The sequence below is a fragment of the Primulina huaijiensis genome, chromosome 8 (genome assembly GCF_012295235.1).
Source record: "Primulina huaijiensis isolate GDHJ02 chromosome 8, ASM1229523v2, whole genome shotgun sequence".
Lineage (NCBI taxonomy): Eukaryota > Viridiplantae > Streptophyta > Magnoliopsida > Lamiales > Gesneriaceae > Primulina > Primulina huaijiensis.
Window position 1 is genome coordinate 18,417,660 of NC_133313.1, and position 15,409 is coordinate 18,433,068.

Here is a 15,409-nt window from a genome sequence, read left to right on the forward strand (position 1 = left end):
TGATCAATGATATTCATTGGGATAGGCTTACAACAGACAAATTCATACTCTTTGCCTTCCTTAATTTTAAGGCAAGTTTTGAGTTGATTTCTGTCCCACCATGCCAAAGATCTTCATTGTAATTCTCTTTGATCCTTTTCTTGACATCTTCTAAAGATACCTTAGATTCAAACTCTACTTCATTCTTCTGTAGAGCTATCTTAAGGCATTCTATTTCTTTTGGTTAGAGATGTTTATCTGCTCTTAACTGGAGCATTGTTTCTCCAAACCGTCTGGAATATTTCATTTTTGGGTTCAGAAGTTGTCCAGAATCACCACGCTTGCTGCGAAACTGGATTGGCAATTTTCTGTAAAATGCCTCTCGTAATCTCTGGACTATAATTTTGTGGTTACAAGAAGTTGTAAACACTAATCTTCTAGTCTCATTTTCTTGAGCATAGGATTTGAACATTTGTAAGAAATTGTTTCCTAACAAAATATCCGTTCCTGTATCATGAAAATAAATTGGTGGTGTCTTTACCTTGTACCAAGGTGTTTGCCCAGCACCGCCAATCATGATTTCAGTCATCTTAATCCCTTTACATAAGATTAAGATTCTTCTTGAAAAATCTCTTCCAGCAATCTTTGGTAATTCTTCTTCCAAATTATTTGGAAAAACTCCTCGTTTTGCTGTACAGATTCCAGCCCCTGAATCAATATAAGCAGCAAAATATTTTGTCTTATATTGTTCATATAACATTCCTACTGGAATGTATATGGAGAATGGACTTGTGGTCATTGGATTTTTCACATCTTATCTTCTGCCATAAACTCCATTCCATACTCTAGACGTTTCCAAGGTTTATGTTCCTCGAGAAACTCTAATCCAAGAACCAATTGATCTAGTTCTTTTCTTGGAATCCCTGTGATATGAACTTCCAATTCTCCAACTTGGATCATTCCTTGGTAAGTTCCTATCATAGGTTGTTCTAAATAGTAGATGGTATTACAAGGAAATTGATTCATTTGTTTCGTAATATCAAATACTATTTCGACTTCCTTCCACCCTTCTGAGCATCTACGCTTTCCTATTGTTGAAAAACTTTTTAGCTCTTGTTGGGTTTCTTGGACAGGGGTTTTTCCCCATCTGTAGCTTGTAATTCTATCTCCTTGAAAAGATAGTCTTCTTGATTCCAATCTAAGACTCTGATTCCTTTGTAGAATCGGTTTATCTTATATTTGGATATCTGTTTCCTGTATTACAGGAAATTCAATTCGTTCTAGATAAATTGCATGAGCAACTTTTTCAAATATCTCAGGTATTTCAATGAACTCATTTTTAATAAACAATTCTGAATGATGTGTATTAGATAGAGCATATGAAATCTGATAAGCAATAGAATATGGTCTATTACCTTCCTTCATCAGCCTTTTTTCCTTGAAATTTTGATGTAATGTCAAGGCTCGACTGAAATCTCGATCTGCCAGGTTGTAGGCTATCCTTGGATAGATAACTCCTACAATCTTTCCTGCACAAAGATTTCCTGAGATAGTTCCCAGCACTGAATCTTGAAGGTTCCCCATTCTTTTATCGCATATAGCAATATCAATAGGTAAATATATACCTTCTTTGAATGTAGCTTTTATCATAATTTGGATTGCTCCAATATGAATCCAGGACATAGTCCTTGCTACTTCGATCTTGAGTTTTTGTAATTCCTCCTTAATTTCTTCAGAAGAAATTAACTGCATCTCCATTCTATTTTCAGTAAGTTCCATTGGGATTGCCATTTCCCTTCTAGAAACTTTATAGATCAGATGATGCTTTCTATTTCTTAGTCCAAGATTCCTAAGAACTTTTCTACATGTCCTACAGAGAATCCTTGATATCTCTGTAGAATAGGATTTTCTTTCATGATCCTTTGGATCATGTTATGATATATTGTAGTCTGGCTAAAGAACCCAGACAAATCCTCATGTGTTTCGTGTCGAAACACCTAGTCTTTAGTCAGATTCCGATTCAGTTCCATCATATTCTCCCTGACTTATAACTTCTTCTTCTTCATATATACTCTCATCTGAGGCAATGTTCTCAAATCGGTATACCTGAATAATATCTTGGTAATAAACTGCTTCTTCAATATCCGGAGTTGGATCGAATCGTTTAATACCTCTTTCCTCATTCTCTGGACAGTTAGTCGAGATATGACCTCTTGATCCACATGTCCAGCAATTACAATCCTTAAAAATTTCATTAGCTCGTGTATGAGCTCTTCGTAAAGTTTTCTTTGTAGGTGTTCTTCATGTGCTTCGAGATATACTCGATGCCTGAGAAGATGTCCTACTTCTCGATGGCCCACTTCTTTGTCCAGATTTGTAAGATCTGGCTTTCTGTCTAGACTATACTGTTCTTGGTTTCCAAGAACTTCTTCCACTTCTAGTATAAGGATGAGTCCTGAAACTTTTCCTTTTATGCTTTTGTGGTTTACTTCCAATAATTGTTGGAAGATCATTTTCCTTACAACACAAAGGAGTACGTTTATTAATACCCCTTAAGCGTTTGTAATTCTTTTGTAATGCTGCCATATGGCACCATTCCGCCAATTTTCCTTTAAGGAAAGAGGCTCTTCGTGCCAATGTATCTGGATTTCCAGGTACATATTCCCTTATGAGCATTTCCCTCCAAGGACTTGGAATTTTTGCGAAGAAAAGTTGCATGGCTATATCTTCTTCGACTCCTGAATTCCATCTATATTTAGTGAATAACATAATATATTCATCTACCAAACATATGTCATGTAATTCAAGACTATACAGAGCTTGAGTATATTTCTTCCTCTTCTCTGTATCTTGACTGTTAAAATAATCAACCCCTATAAATTGAGCTTTAAAAAGGGTAGCCATTCTTCCGGCTATCTCACTTAGAGATTCTCCGGCTAGGACTGATTCTTTGGTTTCCTCCGAAGTCATGTCCCAAGCAATTTTTACTGATCCCATACGACTCATTTCCAAAAGTTTAATGAATCATTCTCTATTGAGATCAAGTGTTCCTGCTGCGATTCTCATAGCAGATGTCCAATCGTCTATGAGTTCTTCTCTGTTTTTGAAATCTAATACATCAAGGTTAAGCATAACCCCATAAGGATGTATATGATCTAAAACAGTTTTCCCATAAGGTGTTTGGTACAAGGGAATTTGATTTCTCCTTGTCCTTGTTCAGGCAGGGTGTGATCCTCCACCAGTATGGAAATCAGTTTGAGATTCTCTCATGTGTATATTTTGAGATCCCACACTTTCCCTTGGTGGTTCCTGAGAAGATGACCAAATTATAGCAGGTGTTTCACCTCCTGCTGTGTTCATCTTTAGATCTACAACTTTGAGATTTGCGAAAGATTCTGCAAGCTCTTCTAGATCTTCTAGACCAATCCTTTCTAAAGTTGTCATCAGATTAATTTCTTTTCTGAGACAGACTTAATTAGATTGATCATCTTTTCTTCTTCAGTCAAAGGTTTTGACACCACTCTGGTTTTCCCTTGTTGATGTAACAAAGGTTCAGTATCAAATGATGGTGGTAACCAACCTCCTGAAGTTATTTTACTAGAACCGGGTTGTTGTTCTAGTTTCTGAATTCTTGTTTGAATATCCTTTAATATTCCAAGAATTTCTTCCTGGTTTTCAAGGATTTTCTCTACTCATTGCGGTACAAAGTATAGCATGTTGCCATAGTTTTGTACTGTCTTTTGAATTTATCTAAGATCTAAAGAGAGCTTAGAAGAATCTGGTACTATCTCCATAAACTTATTAGATTGAATCATAAGTTTACCCGAGGGTGCTGAGGATTCCCTTTCTGCTCTGGATATCTAACAATTGTTAAATAGTCGTGGTTATATTCCAAAATATTGGAATAATCTTTGTAAATTATTTTTCTCGAACCTAAGTTCGGATTCATAATTTTAGAAATTCTCCTCCTCAAAAATTTCGTTTCTTTATAATAATAAATAATGTGTTTGAAATAAATTAACCTACGTCTCTGATACCATTTTCGGAAAACGCGGGATCAATTAAAATAAAATATGGAATAAGGGGTATTTCTGTCTTTTTTAAACTTTTAAGGAGTTTAAGCAAATGTTTTTAGATGTAGGGAGTTAGAATAAATTTGAGTTGGGTGTTAGAGATTTATTTACAATTTACCCTTAATATAATTAATTAGATTATTAAATTATTATTATTATTTTTTTTAAAGAAACACCGCCGGTGTGGCGGGGGGTGTGGCAGACCCCTACCTATAAATATAAACTCGTAAAAAGTAAGTCGTACAAGAAAGGAAACCTAAGTAAGGAGGGGACTAGACCAAGACCTCCCCAAATAGCTAACCAAAAGAAACATAGGGAACATGCAAACTAACGTCTCACGTGTAAAACATGCAACATAACTACTATGAAGATAACAACGCCTATAGAAAAACGACCAGGAAGCGCAGCGCTATCTACCCAAAGAGGGCAAGCAGTAATGAGTCAGTATATGGCAGGATGGCAAGGCGAGAGTAACCAGGTGTCACTGGCCCCAAACATCTTGCGGAGCGACTCCTGTTGGGCTGGCACTATGGAATCTTTGGGGTACCTGGTAGAGAGAGGGTGAACATGCAAATCATCAATGTGATTTTCAATTATCATCATCTTTGCAAAATTGTCATTGTAAAATAGCCGTTGAAAACTAGCCTTTGGAACATCTAGAAAATGATTTAAATATTGCAAAACATTTTTATTTAATATGAAAAAATTTTAAGATGATTGAGTGGACAGTGAAACCCATAAATTATGAGTACTAGTTACTATGCACACGCGATGCGTGTGTGTACAATCTTTTTTTATTATTATCGATAGATTAAAGTAAATTTGACAAATTATGGAGATACTAAATTGATATTTGGATTGTTGAAATAAAAATAAATAAAAATAAAAGTGTGTGTTGAAATTAAAACAAAAAACAAAAGTGTAATATTAATATCATATAAGGGTAAAATTGGAAAAAAAGTTGGTATCCTCTCTAGGTAGTTATTATCATGTCCTCACACTTAATATAATATTATAGATTAATGTTAAAAGGAATGTGGGTGAAATAGATATGTTGTTATAATAAATATGTGGCAATGGATCCCACGATTTTTTATGAGTTGGTGGGTGTTATAACAACTCACCATTTGCTAATGTCCTAACCCGATTAACACTCAACTCATTTTGATTATTATTATTATTATTTTATTATTTAACAAAATAATATAGATAAAATTACAAAAATTCAAAACATGTAATCTTTATAAAAATATTTTAATTTAAACAAATTACAATAAATTTTTATATAATATGTTTAAATATTTAAATATAATAATTTAATTATCTTAAAGATTAATTATTCCAAAATTAATATTTATTTAGAAAATTAAAATATTTCACAAAATAAATATTATAAATTAATATATAATAAAAGATCTTCAAATATATTTTAAATAATATATAAAATAAAATTGAAAACTTTGTATCTTCTCAATTTACAAATTTCAAGTAAATTATTTTTGAATGTATGTATCAATAACAATAGATTATAGCATTATTTGATTTTTTTTTTCCAGATTTCGAGTCAGATCGATCGAACCGACAAATTTTTTCAAACCTGAAAATCTGTCGGTCGAGACAAGCGGTCATCAGATAGTTTCTGTGGAAACCCTCTTCTTTGTGTTAGTCAAGCGCAGGTTGTTTCTGCTGTTAACATTGTTTCTACAATTTAGATTTTGTTTCCCCGAACGGTTGTAGCCTAAAGCCCGCTCGTTTAGCCCTTGCACGCTACGGGTTTGTACCACTTTCTTTAGAATCTTTAGAAACGATTTGTTTGTCATTTTTCACGATTTAATTCTGTTGAAGGCTCGCTGAGTTTTGGAGAAATGGATTTGGGGTTTTGGTGGACAGTGGAAATTTGATTTTGGTTCTGCACGCAGCATCTGTTCTTCGCTTGTCATAATGGGTTTAATAATTCATTTTTAAATTATATTTTTGTTTGTTTTCTTAAGTTTGTTTTTGTTCTTAAATATTAGTGTTTTATTGAATGGGAATTTTGGAGTGAAGATTGATCTTGGGATGCAGTTGGACGAGATGGAAAGTGAAGACTTGGTAAATGATGAAGTGAGAGTGAAGGAGGATTGTAGAGAGTGCAGGAGATGCTTAGCAATGGAAAATGAAATCACAAAAGTTAACCATAAATATCAACTCTTGGAACTGGAAATCGAGGAGAAAAAGAATGTAATAGAGCGGCTTAAAGGTAAGCTCGGGTTTATGGAGCTCAAAAAATTCAAATTCGAGGATGAGATTCGTGTGTTGAGACAGAGTAACGAGGATCTTGAAACGAGAATTCGAAAAGGTGAAAGAGTTACTGCTAAAGAAAATGGGGTAGTTGATTTGACTGCGGTGGATGATGAGGAAGACAAGATCACAAAGCTGATTATTGAAAATGGTGTTTTGGAGTGTGAGAAGAAGAAAGCTGAATGCGAAATTTATGATTGGAAGGTGAAATACAAAGAGCTAGAGATACAGGTGGTCGAGTTGCAGAAGAGATTACTGGCTGAGATGTCGAAAAAGGGGTTGGGTTTTTCCAATATGGATTCAGTAAAGTTGAACGGAAAATCTGGACTAAATCCTGTTCCGGCATCACTTGTGCAAAACTACGATGAATATGAATCAAATGAGGATGATGATGTGACAGGTATTCTTTTTCTTGGCTCGTTAAATTAGTTGGCGTCTTGGCGAGTAAATGGTATTTCTCTATGTTACTTAATTGACGGCCTTATGAAAAACAGATATGCAGCATGTAAAATTGATCATGTCAGTTTGATGCTTTAAATTCCAGAAGTTTTATTGAAATTCTTGTCTATTTTCCTGTGCAGCTATCACCCCTCCAGGTGACACATCATCTAAGAAGTATACAAGTGCCGATGAAATGAAGGGAAGCCGTCAATGTGAATGCAATGTGAAATATGGTAGACGAGTTAGAAAGTGTTTGAGCTTTACTGAAGAAAAGAGCCCCTTGAAGAGTTTTTCTCCCTCAACACCAGGTGGTAGACCTCCTGTTGGTCCCATTGATATTAGTGACGGTGAGGATAACCTAGATGCCCCTGACATTTCTCTTCCGGATCTTGATCTTACAGGAAGGAAGGTGGCCTTTAATTCCACTGATGACGGATTGGGAAATGCTATGTATGAAAATAAGCTGACCTCAAAAGCTAGATCTACAAGTGTTCTTGAGCACCAGGGTGACAAAGAAGACGTTGCTTGCTATAATGGGAGAAAACCCTATCTTTTGACTCCTAAAAGGAGAAGAGTCTCAAAGGTTGTTACCAGTGATAGTGAAAGTGATGATAATATTCCAATTGGTAGAGTTATGAGTAAAAATCAGCGATCATATGGCTTAAATTCGAACCTGAACAGCAACTCTGCGTGTGATACTGAATCTCAGGACAACATTGATGAACCTAAGCCTAGACGACGGTTAATGAAGCAGCGGAATTTTGCAGAGGTGGGTGTCGCAAGAAAATGTATTCATGAAGGCAACAAGAGCGATAATATCCTTGGAATCCCAAAAAATGAATCTGATGAAGAAATGAACATGGATGACTCGGGTAGTGAAGGTGAAAGCTTGGGTGGATTCATTGTAAATAGCTCTGATGTTTCTGATAGTGATGTTTCTGCTAAGGGTACTTCTAGTGAATCGGGAGATTCAATAGATAGTGGCGTGGACTATAAGGAAATTATGTCTGGTTTAAGAAGGGAAAGTAAACACAAGATGAAGTGGGAGTTTGAAGCAGATATGCTTTGCTGATTTCGGCAAAAATCCTGAAATATGCATGAAGGCCGTGTGTGCTCTGTATCGCCAACAAACATCTGAGGAGAAATTTTGCAAAGCAACAATAAATCTTAATGGGCGAGGGTTTAGCCAGTGTGATGCATACAGGTAAAGTGCTATTACACGTGTGTATATCTCCGTTCCTTTACTCGCTCCTAGCTTTTTGATCTGCATACAACATACATAGGCATGAGTTGATTATGATACTATATCCACTTGATAATAAAGTTGTTGAGGTTTTTTGTTTTGGCTTATGGGTGACTTGCCAGGGGCAGTGCTTTAGCTGAGTTTCTCACTGACGGTGAACCACAAAGTGACATGAAGAAGTCGGTACAAGAGTTGCTAGAGTTCAATCCGAAGGGGGATGAACTATGCAGGGAATTGGCGAACCGCTACTCGAAGCAGCTATTTGCCATATATCAAAATGGAGAGGACCCGTTCTTTAAATCACCACAACCTGGTGGGCAATCCTGAAACCATAATGGAGATATTATGGAACTGATATGATGTTGGCATCAAACTTTTTGGCAATGTGTATAAGCATCTTGATTGTGTAAAATCTTTCTTTTTCTATCAATGTGCTGCTGCGGCCGAGTCTTGTGATTACTAACTATGCTTGATAAGCTTGGTCAATCATGAAAATTATACATTTAACATTTAGAAAGTAGTGTTGAAAAATTATTTAAAAATGTGAAAAATATTTGTGTTGAAAATGTGAATGTTGAATGTTGAAAATTAGGTAAAATTAGGTGTTGAATATTGAAAATTAGTGTGTGATGATGTAGGTAATGATGTATTTTATTTTTGGATTATTTGTAAAAATTTTCTATAAATAGATCTCTCATTTGTGAAGAAAATCACAATTGAGTTGAGAGAAAAATATTATAAAGTGTGTAGTGTGATAATTTTAAGAGTTTGAGATTTTTACTTTTTACCGTAAATTTTTACTTTTTCACAACACGTTATCAGCACGAAGCTCTAAAAGTCCTCCATATTTTTCCAAGCTCCGAACAGAAGAAAAAGGTAACAAAAGTAATAATATTTATTTTACTGTTATTTATTTATTGTTTATATATGTAATATATAATATAATGTTATTGTTAGAAATAATAAAAATAATTTTTTCAAAAACTTGTTATAAATCCTGGGAGGATGTTAAGACGACATCCCACACTCCCGGTAAGGGATACGACAAGTATAAAAGCCTATAAGGTTTTTTAAACAAAATAACTTATGACACCTAATTATAATAATGTGATATGATATACATAATTATTTAAATATGACTAATATTATATACACCATATTATTACCATAAAATTATACAAATACATACATTTATTTTCTTATACACCAACGGTAATAAACGGTAACAAAACGGCTAGTTTTTGCTCTATAAATACAATCTCACAAATACATTCAATCACTCCAACTTTCTCTTCTTCTCTAAAAATTATTCTTCATCAAATTTTCGAAGAAAAAAAGAAGATGGCTTTCACGAGGTTATTTTTAATTATTTTGGTTATCATACTCACCAGTCTTGTATTTATCGGAGAATATCCTCCTCGTGTGTTTTCTTTATTTTTACGAATACTTGTACTTGTTGTTTATCCATTACTTTGTATTGCAATATTCATTAACTAATAAAATGCATCGTAATTTTTAGTACCACCATGGCAAACTTGGCAAAGCTCGAATTCATCGCTCTTGATATTACTGGGAAAAACTATATGCCATGGACTCTTGATGTAGAAATGCATCTTGAGTCATTGGGTCTAAGCGAGACCATTAAAGAAAATGGTATATCTTCATCACAAGAAAAAGCAAAAGCTATAATATTTTTACGACGACACCTTGATGAAGGTTTAAAATGTGAATATCTCATCGAAAAAGATCATATGGCTCTGTGGAAAGGATTAAAAGAGATATTTGAACATATAAGGGAAGTTATACTTCCGACCGCTTGGATAAATGGAATATGTTAAGATTCCAAGACTTTAAAAAAGTCAGTTGATTACAATTCAGCGATGTATAGAATAATCTCGCAGTTAAAATTTTGTGGACATGAGGTTACAGAATCGGAAATGCTTGAAAAAACATTTTCCACGTTTCACGCATCAAATATAACACTACAGCAACAATATAGAGTGCGTGGATTTGCGAGATATTCTGAACTCATCGCCTGTCTTCTTGTGGCGGAAAAGAACAACGAGCTATTAATGAGAAATCATCAGTCCCGACCCACTGGATCAACAGCATTTCCAGAAGTAAATGCTGTAAGTAAAAATGAATTTAAACCTGGAAACCAAAATCAAATTCAAAGACAAGGTTTTGGTCGAGGTCGAGGTCGAGGTCGAGGTCGTGGACGTGGACGTGGACGAGGAAGTGGTCGTGGTCGTGGACGCGGCCGTGGTTTTGAAAATAATCGAGATAGTTATTTCTATAACTCATCTCAAAATAACGTCCCAAACCATCCACAGAAAAGGCATCAAGAAAACATGAGTGTTAATGAAAATCACTCGAAAAGATTTGAAAGTTCTTGTTTCAGATGCGGCACTCCAGGACATTGGTCTCGTATTTGTCGAGCCCCTGAGCATCTTTGCAAACTTTATAAAGAATCGATAAAGGGGAAAGAAAAGGAGACCAACTTCACTGAGCGAAGTGACCGTTTGAGTGATTCAACTCATTTTGATGCTGCTGATTTTATGAATGATTTCTCTGGAAATGATCAATATGTTGGTGGGATAGAAATGAACAATATTGATGCTGCAGATTTTCTCAATGATTTCTCTGAAAATGAACAATATAGTGGTAGAATATAAATGTACAATAATTTATTTTTCATGTATTTATATGATAATGTTTTATTGTACAATTATGATATGTGTTATATTTAAATATGTATTGTCATTAATTTTTTTTCATTGCATATTTTTTGAAGTTCAAATATGGAAAATGCTATGAGCAAAGCTGAAGTTTGCATACCCGATAGTGGTACAACGCACACTATCCTCCGAGATAAAAGATATTTCTTGGAACTAAAACCAACAAAAACAACGGTGAATACAATATCAGGTCCTGTAGACTTGATTAAAGGATGTGGTAAAGCACAATTTTTGTTACCTAATGGTACAAAATTTTTGATCAATGATGCTTTATATTCACCACAATCGAAAAGAAATTTGTTGAGTTTTAATGATATATATTCCCATGGGTATGATACTCAAACAATGAATGAAGGGAATGAGAAATATATGTGTCTTACCACATATAAATCAGGAAAGAAATATGTGATTGAAAAACTACCAATGCTCCCTACTGGATTGCATTATACACATATACGTCCCATTGAATCAAACATGGTAATTGATAATTCTTCAATATTAACCAATTGGCATGATCGATTAGGACATCCTGGTTCAACAATGATGCGAAGAATTATAGAAAATACACATGGTCATCCATTGAAAGACCAGAAGATCTTTCAGAATAATAAGTTTCAATGTAAAGCATGTTCTCTTGGAAAACTTATTATAAGACCATCACCAGCCAAAATCCAAACTGAATCACCAATGTTTCTTGAACGTATTCAGGGTGATATTTGTGGACCAATCCATCCACCATGTGGACCATTCAGATACTTTATGGTATTGATTGATGCCTCCAGCAGATGGTCACATGTATGTTTATTGTCAACTCGAAATGTTGCATTTGCAAGATTACTTGCTCAAATAATAAAATTGAGGAATCAATTTCCCGATTATACAATCAAGAAAATTAGACTTGATAATGCTGGTGAATTTACTTCCCAGACTTTCAATGATTATTGTATGTCTATGGGAATCATTGTTGAGCATCCTGTTGCTCATGTACATACTCAAAATGGATTGGCTGAATCATTGATTAAACGTCTGCAAATGATTGCTAGACCAATGATTATGAAAACAAAGCTCCCTATTTCTATATGGGGACATGCAATTTTACATGCTGCTTCATTAATTCGCATCAGACCAAGTGCATATCATAAATACTCCCCATTGCAGCTTGCATTTGGTAAAGAACCAGACATTTCTCATCTGAGAATTTTTGGATGTATGGTGTATGTGCCTATTGCACCACCTCAACGAAAGAAAATGGGACCTCAAAGAAAGATTGGAATTTATATTGGTTATGATAGTCCATCGATCATTCGATATCTTGAACCACAGACAGGCGACGTGTTCACAGCACGTTTTGCTGATTGTCATTTTAATGAGGAAATCTTCCCAATGTTAGGGGGAGAACAGAAACATACCGAAAAAGAAATTACATGGTATGTATCATCATTGTTACATCTGGATCCAAGAACAAAACAATGTGAAAAAGATGTACAGCAAATTGTGCACTTGCAAAGAATAGCAAATCAAATACCAGATGCATTTGCAGACACAAAAGGGGTAACTAAATCATATATACATGCTGCAAATGCCCCTGCTCGAATTGAAATTCCGAAGAAACAAATTGAAGATAGTCATGATGTCATTAAACGCCTGAAGCGTGGAAGGCCAGTTGGTTCCAAGGATAAAAATCCTCGAAAAAGAAAATTCATAGAGAAACACAATGATCACAAAATAGAGAATGATGTTCCTGAAGAAACACATAATGATCACAAAATAGAGAATGATGTTCCTGAAGAAACACATGATGATGAAAATGTTTTGTCAGAACCACAAACTGACGAGAATCATGAAATCTCTATCAATTATATTAATACTGGAAAAATATGGAACCGAAAAGATATAGAAGAAATTGATGATATATTTTCTTATAATGTGGCAATCGACATCATAAATGATAATGAAGATCATGAACCAAAATCTTTTGGTGAATGTAAAAATCGGCAGGATTGGATAAAATGGAAAGATGCCATCCAGGTTGAATTGGATTCGCTAAATAAACGTAATGTTTTTGGACCTATAGTCCTTACACCTGAAGGTGTAAAACCTGTTGGATACAAATGGGTTTTTATTCGAAAGCGAAATGAGAAAAATGAAATAGTAAGATATAAAGCTCGACTTGTTGCACAAGGTTTTTCTCAAAGGCCTGGAATTGATTATGAAGAAACGTATTCTCCTGTGATGGATGCAATTACGTTTCGGTATTTGATTAGCTTGGCAGTATCTGAAAATTTAGAAATGCGTCTTATGGATGTTGTTACAGCCTACTTATATGGATCACTTGATAGTAATATATATATGAAAATCCCTGAAGGATTTAAGATGCCTGAAGCACAAAGTTCAAAACCCAGAGAATGTTATTCTGTGAAATTACTAAGATCATTATATGGGTTGAAGCAATCCGGCAGAATGTGGTATAATAGGCTAAGTGATCACTTGATGAAAAAGGGATATGTAAATAATTCAATATGCCCTTGTGTTTTCATTAAGAAAACAACATCCGGATGCGTAATTATTGCTGTATATGTTGATGATTTAAACATCATTGGAACAAATAAGGAAATTCAAGAAGTTGTGTCATACTTGAAAGAAGAATTTGAAATGAAGGATCTTGGAAAAACCAAGTATTGTCTGGGTTTACAAATTGAACAAAAAGAATGTGGAATATTTGTTCACCAGACAAATTATACAGAAAAGATCCTTAAACGTTTTAATATGGACAAATCAAATCCTTTAAGTACTCCAATGGTTGTTAGATCATTAAACATAGAAAAGGATCCATTCCGTCCATGTGAAGATGATGAAGATATTCTTGGTCCAGAAGTACCATATCTAAGTGCTATCGGTGCCCTTATGTATCTTACAAATTGTACAAGGCCTGATATATCTTTTGCCGTAAATTTATTGGCAAGATTTAGCACATATCCAACAAAGAGACATTGGAACGGAATTAAACATATATTCCGTTATCTACGAGGAACGACAGACTTGGGACTTTTGTATTCAAAAGATGCTAATCCAAGTATAATTGGTTATGCCGATGCTGGATACTTATCTGATCCACACAAAGCACGTTCTCAAACTGGATATGTATTTACTCGTGGAGGCACTGCAATTTCTTGGCGTTCACAGAAACAAACACTTGTAACAACTTCATCAAATCATGCCGAGATTATTGCACTACATGAAGCAAGCCGTGAATGTGTGTGGTTAAAATCAATGACTCAACATATCCAAATCTCATGCGGATTATCATTCGACGAGAAGCCTGTGATACTATATGAAGATAATGCTGCATGTGTTGCTCAAATGAAAGAAGGATACATAAAAAGCGACAGAACTAAACATATTCCTCCTAAGTTCTTCGCATTCACCAAGGAGCTTGAGAAGAATAAATGTATTGATGTTCGTCACATTCAATCAAGTGAAAACTCATCAGATCTCTTCACAAAGGCACTTCCTACGACAATATTCAGAAAGCACATATATAATATTGGGATGCGCAATCTACGAAATTTGTGAAGAATTGTTCGTGTCAACATGAGGGGGAGTTTACGTGACTGCACTCTTTTTCCCTTACTATGGTTTTTATCCCAATGGGTTTTTCCTAGTAAGGTTTTTAACGAGGCAGTATAAAAACACGTAATGTATACAATCATTATGATCATCATCACAAGGGGGAGTGTTGAAAAATTATTTAAAAATGTGTTAAATATTTGTGTTGAAAATGTGAATGTTGAATGTTGAAAATTAGGTAAAATTAGGTGTTGAATATTGAAAATTAGTGTGTGATGATGTAGGTAATGATGTATTTTATTTTTGGATTATTTGTAAAAATTTTCTATAAATAGATCTCTCATTTGTGAAGAAAATCACAATTGAGTTGAGAGAAAAATATTATAAAGTGTGTAGTGTGATAATTTTAAGAGTGTGAGATTTTTACTTTTTACCGTAAATTTTTATTTTTTCACAACAGGTAGCATATTTTACTCTGTGCATAGTATTTATTACATGTTGAAAGTATACCTTGCGCGGGTCTAAATTAATTATTTGTGAACAATATGGAATATAAGGGCTGTTTGGAAGAACAAAAACATATCCACAAAAACATTACTGATATAAGAAAATTTAATGATTTATATGAATATTAGAGGTAGGAGTATTTCAAAATAAAATTTGCATCAGATATACCCAAAATTGATTAAATTAATAGGTTAATTTACTATATAATACATGGGTATTTTATACTAGAACTATATACAAAAAGAAATTTCTTTGAGTTTATTTTAATATGATATAGTTCATATAATCGAGTGTATAATATTTTACCAAAAATAGTGAATCCATGATATTCAATTATTGCTCATCATCTTGCAACTTATAATACAATCGAATGCTCACTTTTTAAACTTCAATTACAGATTTTGATATCAAGGTGTATTGTTGGTTTTTGTTGTAAATTTGTATTATTAGATTGTGTAACTTCAATAGTAATAGGTGGACAAAGTTTTCATAAAAAATTAATTACACAATCATTGAGTATAGGTCGTTAGTCTCAAGAATGGATGATGCATGAGAGGGGGATATTACAGGTGCAAATATTA

General features: G+C 34.2%; 1 protein-coding gene across 2 annotated transcripts; it reads left to right on the forward strand.

Moving 5' to 3' along the window:
- The first annotated feature begins 5,661 nt into the window (after positions 1–5,661).
- Positions 5,662–14,826, forward strand: LOC140983079 (uncharacterized). Of its 2 annotated transcripts, XM_073449983.1 has the most exons (6): positions 5,662–5,825; positions 6,068–6,732; positions 6,914–7,081; positions 7,175–7,977; positions 8,139–8,533; positions 14,782–14,826. In XM_073449983.1, exons 2-4 carry the CDS (start codon positions 6,111–6,113, stop codon positions 7,843–7,845), a joined length of 1,461 nt encoding a protein of 486 aa, XP_073306084.1. In that variant the 5' UTR covers positions 5,662–5,825; positions 6,068–6,110; the 3' UTR covers positions 7,846–7,977; positions 8,139–8,533; positions 14,782–14,826. The 2 variants fall into 2 exon arrangements, with proteins under 2 accessions (XP_073306084.1, XP_073306083.1); XM_073449982.1 differs by having other exon boundaries at positions 6,914–7,977.
- Positions 14,827–15,409: the final 583 nt, after the last annotated feature.

Excerpts from the sequence above, each read along its gene's own strand:
- LOC140983079 (XM_073449982.1), top strand. The coding sequence starts at position 6,111 with ATGCAGTTGGACGAGATGGAAAGTGAAGACTTGGTAAATGATGAAGTG. Across the intron at positions 6,733-6,913 it reads TGAGGATGATGATGTGACAG|CTATCACCCCTCCAGGTGAC; the intron begins GTATTCTTTTTC and ends TTTCCTGTGCAG.